At 46.5% G+C, this 15,498-nt stretch overlaps 1 protein-coding gene across 1 annotated transcript in view; it reads left to right on the forward strand.

Moving 5' to 3' along the window:
* The window catches only part of sNPF (short neuropeptide F precursor), a 759,653-nt gene extending 744,768 nt beyond the window's left edge, over positions 1-14,885 (forward strand). Inside the window, exon 5 of the mRNA XM_070088529.1 lies at positions 13,423-14,885. Coding sequence (XP_069944630.1) covers positions 13,423-13,452 — 30 coding nt within the window. The 3' untranslated portion in view covers positions 13,453-14,885. The remainder of the gene's footprint in view (positions 1-13,422) is intronic.
* Positions 14,886-15,498: the final 613 nt, after the last annotated feature.

Consider the following 15,498-nt stretch of genomic DNA (forward strand, 5'->3'; position numbering starts at 1 on the left):
CTCTTGTCACGAGACAACTGTTATCAGGAAACGACTTCTGTCAGGTGACAGTTGATTGTTCATGTGATAGATGGCGGGAGTGGAGGATGGTGGTGAAGTATGTAGGGTGTGGTGAGGATGGTGAGAGCCTATGAAGGGTGGAGGAGGAGTGTGGAGGATCAAGCAACATATGAGGGCAGGCAACACATAAGGACAGGCAACACATGAGGACAGGCAATACAGGAGGACAGGCAATAAATGAGGACAGGCAATACAGGAGGGAGAGCGACACCCGCTAGGCTTGTCAGATCCACACCACCACATGGCTCTTGCATTGTTGGTGTCCAACGGGGGTCCCAGAGGTCGCATCAAGGTCTCAACCAGTGTTTCACAGTCCCAGAAATTATTTGAAGAGCCCAACAAGGGCTTCTCAGAGTCCAAGAGGTGGTATGAAGGTCTCAACCAGGGCTTCCCTGAGTCCCAGAGGTGGTCTGAAGGTCTCAACCAGGGCTTCCCTGAATCCCAGAGGTGGTCTGAAGGTACCATCCAGGGCTTCCCTGACTCTCAGAGGTGCTCTGAAGGTACCATCCAGGGCTTCCCTGAGTCCCAGAGGTGGTCTGAAGGTACCATCCAGGGCTTCCCTGAGTCTTAGAGGTGCTCTGAAGGTACCATCCAGGGCTTCCCTGAGTCCCAGAGGTGGTCTGAAGGAACCATCCAGGGCTGCCCTGAGTCCCAGAGGTGGTCTGAAGGTACCATCCAGGGCTTCCCTGAGTCTCAGAGGTGCTCTGAAGGTACCATCCAGGGCTTCCCTGAGTCTCAGAGGTGGTCTGAAGGTACCATCCAGGGCTTCCCTGAGTCTCAGAGGTGGTCTGAAGGTACCATTCAGGGCTTCCCTGAGTCTCAGAGGTGGTCTGAAGGTACCATCCAGGACTTCCCTGAGTCTCAGAGGAGGTCTGAAGGTACCATCCAGGGCTTCCCTGAGTCTCAGACGTGGTCTGAAGGTACCATTCAGGGCTTCCCTGAGTCCCAGAGGTGGTCTAAAAGTACCATCCAGGGCTTTCCTGAGTCTCAGAGGTGGTCTGAAGGTACCATCCAGGGCTTCCCTGAGTCTCAGAGGTGCTCTGAAGGTACCATCCAGGGCTTCCCTGAGTCTCAGAGGTGGTCTAAAGGTACCATTCAGGGCTTCCCTGAGTTCCAGAGGTGGTCTGAAGGTACCATCCAGTGCTTCTCTGAGTCCCAGAGGTGGTCTGAAGGTACCATCCAGGGCTTCCCTGAGTCCCAGAGGTGGTCTGAAGGTACCATCCAGGGCTTCCCTGAGTCCCAGAGGTGGTCTGAAGGTACCATCCAGGGCTGCCCTGAGTCCCAGAGGTGGTCTGAAGGTACCATCCAGGGCTTCCCTGAGTCCCAGAGGTGGTCTGAAGGTACCATCCAGTGCTTCTCTGAGTCCCAGAGGTGGTCTGAAGGTACCATCCAGGGCTTCCCTGAGTCCCAGAGGTGGTCTGAAGGTACCATCCAGGGCTTCCCTGAGTCCCAGAGGTGGTCTGAAGGTACCATCCAGTGCTTCTCTGAGTCTCAGAGGTGGTCTGAAGGTACCATCCAGGGCTTCCCTGAGTCCCAGAGGTGGTCTGAATGTACCATCCAGGGCTTCCCTGAGTCCCAGAGGTGGTCTGAAGGTACCATCCAGGGCTTCCCTGAGTCCCAGAGGTGGTCTGAAGGTACCATCCAGGGCTTCCCTGAGTCCCAGAGGTGGTCTGAAGGTACCATCCAGGGCTTCCCTGAGTCCCAGAGGTGGTCTGAAGGTACCATCCAGGGCTTCCCTGAGTCCCAGAGGTGGTCTGAAGGTACCATCCAGGGCTTCCCTGAGTCTCAGAGGTGCTCTGAAGGTACCATCCAGGACTTCCCTGAGTCCCAGAGGTGGTCTGAAGGTACCATCCAGGACTTCCCTGAGTCCCAGAGGTGGTCTGAAGGTACCATCCAGGACTTCCCTGAGTCCCAGAGGTGGTCTGAAGGTACCAACCAGGGCTTCCCTGAGTCCCAGAGGTGGTCTGAAGGTACCATCCAGGACTTCCCTGAGTCCCAGAGGTGGTCTGAAGGTACCATCCAGGACTTCCCTGAGTCCCAGAGGTGGTCTGAAGGTACCAACCAGGGCTTCCCTGAGTCCCAGAGGTGGTCTGAAGGTACCATCCAGGGCTTCCTTGAGTCCCAGAGGTGGTCTGAAGGTACCATCCAGGGCTTCCCTGAGTCCCAGAGGTGGTCTGAAGGTACCATCCAGAGCTTCCCTGAGTCCCAGAGGTGGTCTGAAGGTACCATCCAGGGCTTCCCTGAGTCCCAGAGGTGGTCTGAAGGTACCATCCAGGGCTCCCCTGAGTCTCAGAGGTGGTCTGAAGGTACCATCCAGGGCTTCCCTGAGTCCCAGAGGTGGTCTGAAGGTACCATCCAGGGCTTCCCTGAGTCCCAGAGGTGGTCTGAAGGTACCATCCAGGGCTCCCCTGAGTCTCAGAGGTGGTCTGAAGGTACCATCCAGGGCTTCCCTGAGTCCCAGAGGTGGTCTGAAGGTACCATCCAGGGCTTCCCTGAGTCCCAGAGGTGGTCTGAAGGTACCATCCAGAGCTTCCCTGAGTCCCAGAGGTGGTCTGAAGGTACCATCCAGGGCTTCCCTGAGTCCCAGAGGTGGTCTGAAGGTACCATCCAGGGCTCCCCTGAGTCTCAGAGGTGGTCTGAAGGTACCATCCAGGGCTTCCCTGAGTCCCAGAGGTGGTCTGAAGGTACCATCCAGGGCTTCCCTGAGTCCCAGAGGTGGTCTGAAGGTACCATCCAGGGCTTCCCTGAGTCCCAGAGGTGGTCTGAAGGTACCATCCAGGGCTTCCCTGAGTCCCAGAGGTGGTCTGAAGGTACCATCCAGAGCTTCCCTGAGTCCCAGAGGTGGTCTGAAGGTACCATCCAGGGCTTCCCTGAGTCCCAGAGGTGGTCTGAAGGTACCATCCAGGGCTCCCCTGAGTCTCAGAGGTGGTCTGAAGGTACCATCCAGGGCTTCCCTGAGTCCCAGAGGTGGTCTGAAGGTACCATCCAGGGCTTCCCTGAGTCCCAGAGGTGGTCTGAAGGTACCATCCAGGGCTCCCCTGAGTCCCAGAGGTGGTCTGAAGGTACCATCCAGGGCTCCCCTGAGTCTCAGAGGTGGTCTGAAGGTACCATCCAGGGCTTCCCTGAGTCCCAGAGGTGGTCTGAAGGTACCATCCAGGGCTTCCCTGAGTCCCAGAGGTGGTCTGAAGGTACCATCCAGGGCTCCCCTGAGTCCCAGAGGTGGTCTGAAGGTACCATCCAGGGCTCCACTACTTTTTCGGTTTTGCTTTAAAAGTCAGAGAATTTTATAAAGTTAAAGGTTTTAATAAGACTTCAATTTTTTTTTTTTTTTTACAAACCAGTGGGAAAGACTTCAAGGTGTGAGACCACAAGGATTGATATGAAGGTTTTTGCTTACTTAGAGCAAGGTTTCCAAGCCTCATTACCTCCAGAGTTGCTTAAGAGATCCTGGTTGAACTCCAGTGAATGCACGGTTTTTAAAGTGGGCTCATTGAGCTTCCAGATACATGTTGACACTCACGGTCAAGTATTATTATTATTATTAAATATTCGCCGGTATTTCTCCCGGCCCGGGCCTTTTCCAAGTGGTGGCCCGGCCTTGGCTCCCTGTCTAGGGAGTGCCTGAGACCTGAGTCTCCCATGGGAGGAGGCACAAGTATCTCTTAATCTTTGGGACCAACTGTCCCCAGGACTAGCCAGAAGCTAGGCCTCTCTGAGGTACTACCGTCCTGCCAGGTGAGTGTAAAACAGAAACCTGTAATTGTTTTACATGATGGTATGATTGCTGGTGTCCTTTTTTCTGTCTCATAAACATGCAAGATTTCAGGTACGTCTTGCTACTTCTACTTACACTTAGGTCACACTACACATACATGTACAATCATGTATATACACACCCCTCTGGGTTTTCTTCTATCTTCTTTCTAGTTCTTGTTCTTGTTTATTTCCTCTTATCTCCATGGGGAAGTGGAACAGAATTCTTCCTCCGTAAGCCATGCGTGTTGTAAGAGGCGACTAAAATGCCGGAAGCAAGGGGCTAGTAACCCCTTCTCCTGTATATATTACTAAATTTAAAAAGAGAAACTTTCGTTTTTCTTTTTGGGCCACCCTACCTCGGTGGGATACGGCCGGTGTGTTGAAAGAAAGAAAGATATATATATATATATATATATATATATATATATATATATATATATATATATATATATATATATATATATATATATATATATATATATATATATATAATATTATCCAATCTATGTTCTGTGTGCAAAAATATTTCTATTTGTTGTTTTCCTAATGTTTGTTATATAGAATGTTTGTGTTCCATGATGACGTTGTTCATCAGACAACTGACGTCTCACTATAATCTTGTTACTTTGTAGGCAAAATTAAGCCACTTTATTGCTCAATTTACATTATTTATCTTTCAGTAGTTTCTCTTGACACACGTGGTTAATTGAGGCTCTAGTGAGCTCCAGCTCTACTTACGTTAGTCAGGTGGAGCTCCCAGACGTCGCTATCTCTCTCTCTCTCTCTCTCTCTCTGTTCTCGGCCACGTCTCCTCCCATAAATGCCGCTCCGGACAAAAGCAGAATCTTCCAATTTACGATGACCTATTGTTAAGATTTAATTGGAACACTAATAAGATTCTTTATGAATGAAAATAATAATTAACGACTGTAATCAAAGATCCGTAGGTCTTCACACTAATTTATTTATGGACAGTTCTGTACTAAATCAAAGATAGAAACAATAACAGATGGAATACATGGGAAGGAATATCAGTATTATATTACCATAATTATACCGTGGGCCAATTATATTTTTTTTCTCTGGAAGTTAAGCGTCGTTGCGCCAACTTACCAACACATCGACACCATGCCTAACCCTTCTAGGGCAGGGTAGGTGCCTGAGCCCGAGCTTTTAGCTCATAAGACTGTTATTCCCATTAGCCCCCTTGGGGCGGGGATGACAGACCAGAGAGGCCTAGCTTGTGACTAGGCCTGGGGACAGTTGGTCCCAAAGATGAAGAGGTACGTGTGCCTCCTCCCATGGGAGACTTAGGTCTCAGACAGTCCCTAAAGAGGGAGCCAAGGCCGGGCCACCACTTGGAAAAGGCCTGGGCCGGGAGAATACCGGCGAATCTTTAATAAACTTACTAACAGATCGACACCATGCCCAGCCCTTTTAGGGCAGGGTAGGTGCCTGAGCCAGAGCTGGTAACTCACAAGACTGCCATTCCTATTAGCCTCCTTAGAGCGGGGATGGCAGACCAGAGAGGCCTAGCTTGTGGCTAGGCCTGGGGACAGTTGGTCCCAAAGATGAGGAGGTACTCTTGCATCCTCCCATGGGAGACTGAGGTCTCAGACTCTCCCTAAAGAGGGAGCCAAGGCCGGGCCACCACTTGGAAAAGGCCCGGGCCGGGAGAATACCGGCGAATCTTTAATAATAACTTACTAACAATGACAAACCTAATGAGTTTGTGTTAATTTGGTGGCGTTCAGGGAAATTTTGAAGACTCTTCATTCGGGGAATAGATGATGTTGATACGTAAAGCGGAACACATGTGGTGGTTGTACAAATATATGTTGATCTGGTTGAGGTACTCGAGTATGTGATGGGTCGTACGACTACGTGTTAGTCTCGTTGAGATACTCGAGTATGTAATGGGTCGTACGACCAAGTGTTCATCAGGTTGAATTACTGAAGTATGTGATGATTACCGAAGTTTAACGTGTCCAGTATGAGACACACGACGGGTCATAATAATCCATCGGTGTTACTCAGTGTTCCAGTCACATGGATGAGGAGCATCAGGCCACTGGTGTGACTATCAGAGTGCCAAGCATTTACTCAAAGATCATCATTATGTCTCCCATGAGTTGAACAGTTGTCTAAAGTGAATTAACCAATTTATTTATAATTAAATGTGTTTACAGGTAATTTTCGTGGCTTTCGTCAGTACGCAGTTCAGTGATTCACATTAATAACATACAGGTGCTGCCGCCCTGGTGACTCCAGTCTGAACTGTTCCAGGGTATCAGGTTCCTGTATTAAACATCATTTTACATTAGTGCGGCTAGTTTTAAATAAATACGCTAATAGTACTGATAAGTAAATTATCCTATAACGTAATCACATCTTAAATGTGTTTAATACGTTTTAATTAAATTTCAGTTTCGAGAGTTACGATGGCGCCTTTGAGGGGACTTGAGCTAGAGCACGCCACAGCCATGATGGTGTGTGTGAAGGCTTACTCAGCCCTGTAACAACTTCAGACAGTATTACCAAGACTGGCTCCTCCTCAGGAAAATTAATGAATAGAAAAAGAAATAATAATTCACGAAGATAAACACTTTATTATTTATTAATGCAAAGATAAAACATTGAAATATGAAGGTGTATCCTACTTGAAAGAAAAATGAAATGGAAAAATGACATTTGAATTCAACGCTAATATGTACAGTTATACTGGGGTGTCTGGTGGAGGTTGACACCGTCTTGTAGAAATTGTAACCGTTGCTGATGATGTGGGGGGGGGGGGGGCACAGGTGTTGGTGACAACCCAACGACTAGTTCTGCACAGAGTCTATAGCCTTGAATAGTCAGTCCAGATGACAGGAACGCAGGTTCTTTACCACTACAAAGATGAAGGGTAGTGTCCTGTACAATTAATCAGGTAGGTAGATCATGAAGTGACGTCCCAAGACCGGTTTCAGTCCGTCTCCTTCAACACTTCTCGTTGGTTGGCAGGTGACCCGATCTGTCATTCCAAGAGTTGTGGTGGGAGCTGTGAGTCGAGTGATTACTGTTTGGCCGGATATAACTTTTTTCTTCCTTTTTATTTTTAGAAGGTTATAAATAACCATAATTTTTAAAGGGGTGGACCGGTAAGCCAGCGGAAGGCCTCGGTCAGATGACCAAAAGCTCCAAAGGCGGGTCATCATTTGACTAAGACCCGCGTCAGGAAACATTTGTCCTGTTTCCTGACGAACCTTACCTAACCTAACCTTTGGCCGGAGCCCCACACGTCACCTTTCGGGGTGGGGAGAAGGAAGGGGGGGGGGGAAGCGGGAGATAGACTGACCCTACCTTAACAAGCAGCCGGCAGTCAAACTATCGTTACTATATACTCGCTCGCTACTCCTATCTGTTGAACTTTTCCCTCACAGTGTGAGAGTCGTCTGTACCAACCTGTACATACGGTCACAGCGGTGGCCTGTGCTAACCTCTCTATAATTTACAAAAATATACCCAGATGAATGAATCATATAAGGCCAGGATGGTCAAGAAGGTAAACACAGTGGCGTGCAAGTTTCAGTACTCGCTGCCCCGAGTACTAACCTCACTTGTTCTATAATTTGAGTTTTATCTAAGAAAATATTCCAATCTTTTGATCGGCTGTTATAAATTATGTGCTTGTGATAACACTTCATTAGCCAATGAAAACCAAGGCAGCCATCTAGGCTAGACCATTACTCTCTCCTGGAAAATAACTGTAGCCACCTGCACTGGTCTGTGTACAAGATGTATATTAAACTGATACATTCAATAATCCATTCAGTAATACTCTTAGAAAATTAATAATAAAATTAACTAATCATATATTTACTAAATCTAAATATTATTACACCTGAGTTTATTTATATAGTATTGACTAGGGAATACAAAATTTCACACACCTATTGTCTAAATTAGTTGTCCTTATACACACTGAATTAGAGTTCTAGAACTCTCTCGCCACGAGTTCAGACCCCACCAGTTCCCTGGTTTGTTTACAATCGTGTTATTACGACTCAAGAAATCGTAATGACACGATTGCAAATAAACCATACCCCCGGCCGGGATTGAACCCGCGGTCATAGAGTCTCAAAACTCCAGCCCGTCGCGTTAGCCACTAGACCAGCTAGCCACAATAAGATTCATCCAACTAGGTATATTTCTATGACCGCGGGTTCAATCCCGGCCGGGGGTATGGTGTTATTACGATTTCGTGAGACTGTCTGTCTCTTCATCTCCATGTCTTTTTCCAGACATTCTCTCTTATGCTTGATCTATGTGATTTTTGTCTCTATACTCTTTAAATCAAGTATTCTCTTATAGCACTGAGTTGTTTCACTTCCTCTCCATCTCATATGGTTCTTCGTCCAGTTTTATTCATCACAGATAAATGTAAAAGGCGCGTTTCATTTATTAACTTATGATTATTTGTACTTCTTAGGTTTGTTTCTCCCGTTATGTTCCAGCGAGCAGGATGATGCTCATACATGATGTTGACATGTGTCAGCTTGAGCTGGGAAACTTCAATAATGTCAGCCTGAGCTAGGAGACCTCAGTAATGTCAGCCTGAGCTAGGAGACCTCAGTAATGTCAGCCTGAGCTAGGAGACCTCAGTAATGTCATCCTGAGCTAGGAGACCTCAGTAATGTCAGCCTGAGCTAGGAGACCTCAGTAATGTCAGCCTGAGCTAGGAGACCTCAGTAATGTCAGCCTGAGCTAGGAGACCTCAGTAATGTCAGCCTGAGCTAGGAGACCTCAGTAATGTCATCCTGAGCTAGGAGACCTCAGTAATGTCAGCCTGAGCTAGGAGACCTCAGTAATGTCAGCCTGAGCTAGGAGACCTCAGTAATGTCAGCCTGAGCTAGGAGACCTCAGTAATGTCAGCCTGAGCTAGGAGACCTCAGTAATGTCAGCCTGAGCTAGGAGACCTCAGTAATGTCAGCCTGAGCTAGGAGACCTCAGTAATGTCAGCCTGAGCTAGGAGACCTCAGTAATGTCAGCCTGAGCTAGGAGACCTCAGCAATGTCATCCTGAGCTAGGAGACCTCAGTGATGTCAGCCTGAGCTAGGAGACCTCAGTGATGTCAGCCTGAGCTAGGAGACCTCAGTGATGTCAGCCTGATCTAGGAGACCTCAGTAATGTCAGTCTGAGCTAGGAGACCTCAGTAATGTCAGCCTGAGCTAGGAGACCTCAGTAATGTCAGCCTGAGCTAGGAGACCTCAGTAATGTCAGCCTGAGCTAGGAGACCTCAGTAATGTCAGCCTGAGCTAGGAGACCTCAGTAATGTCAGCCTGAGCTAGGAGACCTCAGTAATGTCATCCTGAGCTAGGAGACCTCAGTGATGTCAGCCTGAGCTAGGAGACCTCAGTGATGTCAGCTTGAGCTAGGAGACCTCAGTGATGTCAGCCTGATCTAGGAGACCTCAGTAATGTCAGTCTGAGCTAAGAGACCTCAGTAATGTCAGCCTGAGCTAGGAGACCTCAGTAATGTCAGCCTGAGCTAGGAGACCTCAGTAATGTCAGCCTGAGCTAGGAAACCTCAGTAATGTCAGCCTGAGCTAGGAGACCTCAGTAATGTCAGCCTGAGCTAGGAGACCTCAGTAATGTCAGCCTGAGCTAGGAGACCTCAGTAATGTCAGCCTGAGCTAGGAGACCTCAGTAATGTCAGCCTGATCTAGGAGACCTCAGTAATGTCAGTCTGAGCTAGGAGACCTCAGTAATGTCAGCCTGAGCTAGGAGACCTCAGTAATGTCAGCCTGAGCTAGGAGACCTCAGTAATGTCAGACTGAGCTAGGAGACCTCAGTAATGTCATCCTGAGCTAGGAGACCTCAGTAATGTCAGCCTGAGCTAGGAGACCTCAGTAATGTCAGCCTGAGCTAGGAGACCTCAGTAATGTCAGCCTGAGCTAGGAGACCTCAGTAATGTCAGCCTGAGCTAGGAGACCTCAGTAATGTCAGCCTGATCTAGGAGACCTCAGTAATGTCAGTCTGAGCTAGGAGACCTCAGTAATGTCAGCCTGAGCTAGGAGACCTCAGTAATGTCAGCCTGAGCTAGGAGACCTCAGTAATGTCAGCCTGAGCTAGGAGACCTCAGTAATGTCATCCTGAGCTAGGAGACCTCAGTAATGTCAGCCTGAGCTAGGAGACCTCAGTAATGTCAGCCTGAGCTAGGAGACCTCAGTAATGTCATCCTGAGCTAGGAGACCTCAGTAATGTCAGCCTGAGCTAGGAGACCTCAGTAATGTCAGCCTGAGCTAGGAGACCTCAGTAATGTCAGCCTGAGCTAGGAGACCTCAGTAATGTCAGCCTGAGCTAGGAGACCTCAGTAATGTCAGCCTGAGCTAGGAGACCTCAGTAATGTCAGCCTGATCTAGGAGACCTTAGTAATGTCAGTCTGAGCTAGGAGACCTCAGTAATGTCAGCCTGAGCTAGGAGACCTCAGTAATGTCAGCCTGAGCTAGGAGACCTCAGTAATGTCAGCCTGAGCTAGGAGACCTCAGTAATGTCAGCCTGAGCTAGGAGACCTCAGTAATGTCAGCCTGAGCTAGGAGACCTCAGTGATGTCAGCCTGAGCTAGGAGACCTCAGTAATGTCAGCCTGATCTAGGAGACCTCAGTAATGTCAGCCTGAGCTAGGAGACCTCAGTAATGTCAGCCTGAGCTAGGAGACCTCAGTAATGTCATCCTGAGCTAGGAGACCTCAGTAATGTTAGTCTGAGCTAGGAGACCTCAGTAATGTCAGCCTGAGCTAGGAGACCTCAGTAATGTCAGCCTGAGCTAGGAGACCTCAGTAATGTCATCCTGAGCTAGGAGACCTCAGTAATGTCAGCCTGAGCTAGGAGACCTCAGTAATGTCAGCCTGAGCTAGGAGACCTCAGTAATGTCATCCTGAGCTAGGAGACCTCAGTAATGTCAGCCTGAGCTAGGAGACCTCAGTAATGTCATCCTGAGCTAGGAGACCTCAGTAATGTCAGCCTGAGCTAGGAGACCTCAGTAATGTCATCCTGAGCTAGGAGACCTCAGTAATGTCAGCCTGAGCTAGGAGACCTCAGTAATGTCATCCTGAGCTAGGAGACCTCAGTAATGTCAGCCTGAGCTAGGAGACCTCAGTAATGTCAGCCTGAGCTAGGAGACCTCAGTAATGTCAGCCTGAGCTAGGAGACCTCAGTAATGTCAGCCTGAGCTAGGAGACCTCAGTAATGTCAGCCTGAGCTAGGAGACCTCAGTAATGTCAGCCTGAGCTAGGAGACCTCAGTAATGTCAGCCTGAGCTAGGAGACCTCAGTAATGTCAGCCTGAGCTAGGAGACCTCAGTGATGTCAGCCTGAGCTAGGAGACTTCAGTGATGGGGGACTTCATCAGGTCAATAAGAATATCGTCAAACATTGCAGTAAAGTCCCATCACCTTCACAGGTTTTATGGGAATGTTACTTGATAATTGCATATAACCCATACATGATCATAAAAGGGCATCTATTAGTTGACAGCCGCAGCCTGGGTGTCTCCTTCATTAACTGTCAGTATACCACGGGGCTGTTTGAAAGGTGGTGTCCCGTAGCTCGATCGCCAGCGCACTCGGCTCACGCTGAGGTCCGGAGTTCGAATCTCCGGTACGGCTGGAAAACATTAGGGACGTGTTTCCATAAGACACCTGCTGTTCCTGTTCACCCATCAGTATAAAATGGGTACCTGGGTGTTAGTCGACTGGTGTGGGTCGCATCCTGGGACAAAACTGATCTAATTTACCCGAAATGCTCTGTATAACGAGCGGCTTTCTATATAGTATTATGTCATTGATGTCAGGTAGGCCTGTATACCTCGTACATGTACTTGTAGAAATAAAAATATAATAATAATTATTATTATTATTATTATTATTATTATTATTATTATTATTATGTAACCAGAGTTAACTCTTCGCCCTAAGAATTATATATTCCACTACTTCATATTAGCTACCTGGAACATTGAGGAAGATATCTACCTGGGATCGGGCAATCGCCCGTGTGTTACGACCTCGATACGGTGTGGCCTAGTCATCTGACATCCACCTAGGTTAAAAGACGGATGTAAGCGGGAATAGTACCTACCTGGCTCATTTGTAACGGGAGTTTTGTGACGTCTTGGCGTTACTGAGGCTGATATCACCTTGATCGAAGTGATGGGTCCCCCGGTGGCCTGGTGGCTAAAGCTCTCTCTTCACACACGGAGGGCCCGGGTTCGATTCCCGGCGGGTGGGAACATTTCGACGCGTTTCCTTACACCTGTTGTCCTGTTCACTTAGCAGCAAATAGGTACCTGGGTGTTAGTCAACTGGTGTGGGTCGCATCCTGGGGGACAAGATTAAGGACCCCAATGGAAATAAATTAGACAGTCCTCGATGACGCACTGACTTTCTTGGGTTATCCTGGGTGGCTAACCCTCCGGGGTTAAAAATCTGAAGAAAATCTTATCTTATCTTATGGTGGACGATGAATGGTTTAGTCACTCGGGAATGTTCGTTGAACACTAGTGCTCATTTCCACTATTTCAACGCACCGAGTACTACTTCATGGTCACGTGACTACCATCACTTGTTCATGAGTTCATCTTGTGAAGTACATCAGTAGATAATGTCCACGATAGGGACATTATCCACGATAGGGACATTATCCATTATCCACTGTAGTAATAAAGCGCAACACTGCGCTTTATTACCACAGTTTCGATACTGTATCTTTGCTCCAGTTTTCCCCAGTGACTGAACGCGAGGGACGACGTGGAGACGACAGTTTTGAACACTAAGTTGGTTTTACACTAGTGATCGAAAGTGGCTCTATCGCGGGATTTCATTCACTTGCTCTACTCATGATATTAGAAATAATGCTGACACAATGTATGTAAGGCATGGGTGCCAGCCAGTTCTATGTGATTAAGTCAAGGAATTGATTTCTCTTACCCTGACACATTCCACGTAACATAAGACTTACTAACTGACTACTTACACTAAGAAATTATCTAGAATGAATATGATCAAGGTTTTAGAACAACAAGGGTTCACTTGTGTAAACACGGTTAGCTATTAGATACCTTCAGCGGGGTTTGATCTGCATGATAGCCAAATAATTGGTCTCACCACGCCTCCGCACTCACGCATCTGGTCAATAATTAATCAATATAAGATGGCCTACTAATGTACACGTGCAAGTTGAGCTGTTGTTTGGCGCACATATTCGATTTTCATTTTGAGATGTAAGAATGAGGAAGTGAGATTGTACCCCTCCTTCACTACCCCCTTTTGAAAGGAGGATATCGCCCCTTTCATAAACGAGAATCTCCTCCACAGGTTTCCTGAGAAGAGAGGGAGAGGGTGGGGGGGGGGGTGCTCTGGCTTGTCCCTCAGTAAGAGAGAGAGTAGCTCCAATATCTTGGTCTTCCTCTAATTATCTTCATTCATTTTGCTATTGCTCACTTTCCCTTCTCTTATTCGTGTAATATCATTGCTGTTGAGTATGTTCGTGTAACCTCACAAAAGCAACATTATCACCTTATACACACTGTTTATAACTGGCACTAAGTGTTCATCTTGTCCTTCCCCAGGAAGAAGACATGGCCAGCCAGGAGCAGTAAGAGTCTGCCTGCCACCACCCCAGCAACACTCAAACCTTGATGTTCCTCTTCTTACCTCATCGGCGGTCATCCTCTGCTGATAACGCAAGGACAACATGCGTGACTTTATCTCTCTCTAACTGAAATTTAATGTAAATTATCCCACTCTTGAAACTACCCCTAAATCCTCCCATGGATTATAATTTGGCTACTACAGTCAGCTTTCATCAGGATGTATCTGTAGCGATTGAATTTAATAAATAATAATAATAATAATAATAATAATAATAATAATAATAATAATAATAATAATAATAATAATAATAATAATAATAATAATAATAATAATAACAGTAATAGAATTAGTAATACGAAAGGTGTGATTCCAGGCTATGTATTGTCACCAGTCTGGTGTGTGTGTGTGTCACCAAGTCGCAATTTAGAGCAAGTGACCTCGGACTCACCCTAACAATGTCACAGCCATCACCAGCCCACATTACTGCCTCACCACTCTGCTAATCACCCAAAAAAAAAACATTATTTCGAATAAACCAGAACACCTGAGTGTAATAAGTCTATTTAACAGAACTGGGAGCACGTAGAACGTAGTACACGTGGTGGTCAATATTGGTGAGTTGCTGGTTGTTATGTTTAGCCTGGTGCTACCCCCCACCACCCCGCCCAGCTAGCCTCAGCTCCTGGTTCGCCCCGAGGCTAGCGAGTGAGGCTCCCATATATGGTGTCACATCTGCATTCCATTATAAATATAGCATGTGTATAGTAAGTCCTCTTATTACGAGTGATGTTGTAATAGCCTAGCTCATTCTTAAAAAAACACTAAGTTTTTCTCAAATGTTTAGGTAAAGCTGCATAAAATCAGAGGCTGGGGTAAAAAAAAATCGACTTGGTAGGCTGTTAAAACCATTACAAAAATAAGTAATAACTAATAATAAAGTTGAGAGAATTACAAAAGAAGTTGTGAGAAGAGAGTGATTATTACATTGGCGCAGGAAATATGATGGTCTTTGTGGCACATGTTGTTGCGTTCGCTACACAGTGTGGCTCTAAAAAACCAATACAATTACTAAATAAACATTGATCTCTGACAAAACGAGAGGGTCCAATTAGTCCACCAGAAAGCCGCGTTAACCACAGCTGGCTTTTATGGTCAAGATCCATGATGGTGCGAGGCAGACAAGACGTAAATCTAGAACACTCTGCTGCTATTTACATTAAACACAACTGGTCAGTGTTTCACTTCCAAGAGCTAAAAAAAACACTGAGGTAAACTGTTTACATTTGTGTTGCATTTGTGATAGGTGTTGAAAGAAAATGTAAGCGCATTAAAATGTCTGAGATTAACACAATGGTGATGTCGACCAAAGTTTCTAGTGCAGTACACCATAATTACATTTATGTATATCTAGAAATAAATAAATTGACCTTATTTTGAAGTTTTGGTTTGAATTATCCTTTATTAATAATACAGATTGATGCTACAGGTCAAGCAACCTATTATGTCAAGAACATCCTACCTATAATGTCATGGACAACCTATCTATCATCTCAACGACAACCTGTCATGTCAAGAACATCCTGTCATGTCATGGACAACCAACCTATCTTGTCATGGACAACCTACCTATCATGTCATGGACAACCAACCTATCGTGTTATGGACAAACTACCTATCATGTCATGGACAACCTACCTATCATGTCATGGACAACCTATGATGTCATGAACATCTTACCTATCATGTCATGGACAACCTACCTATCATGTCATAGACAACCTATCATGTCAAGGACATCCTAAATAAGTCATGGAAAACCTACCTATCATGTCATGGACAACCTATCATGTCAAGGACATCCTATCATGTCATGGACAACCTATCATGTTAAGAACATTCTACCTATCATGTCATGGACAACCTATCATGTCAAGAACATCCTACCTATTATGTTATGGACAACCTATCATGTCAATAGCATCCTACCTATCATGTTATGGACAGCCTATCATGTCAAGAACATCCTACCTATCATGTCAAGGACAACCCAC

This window comes from Cherax quadricarinatus, chromosome 2 (assembly GCF_038502225.1).
Source record: "Cherax quadricarinatus isolate ZL_2023a chromosome 2, ASM3850222v1, whole genome shotgun sequence".
NCBI classification, from domain to species: Eukaryota; Metazoa; Arthropoda; class Malacostraca; order Decapoda; family Parastacidae; genus Cherax; species Cherax quadricarinatus.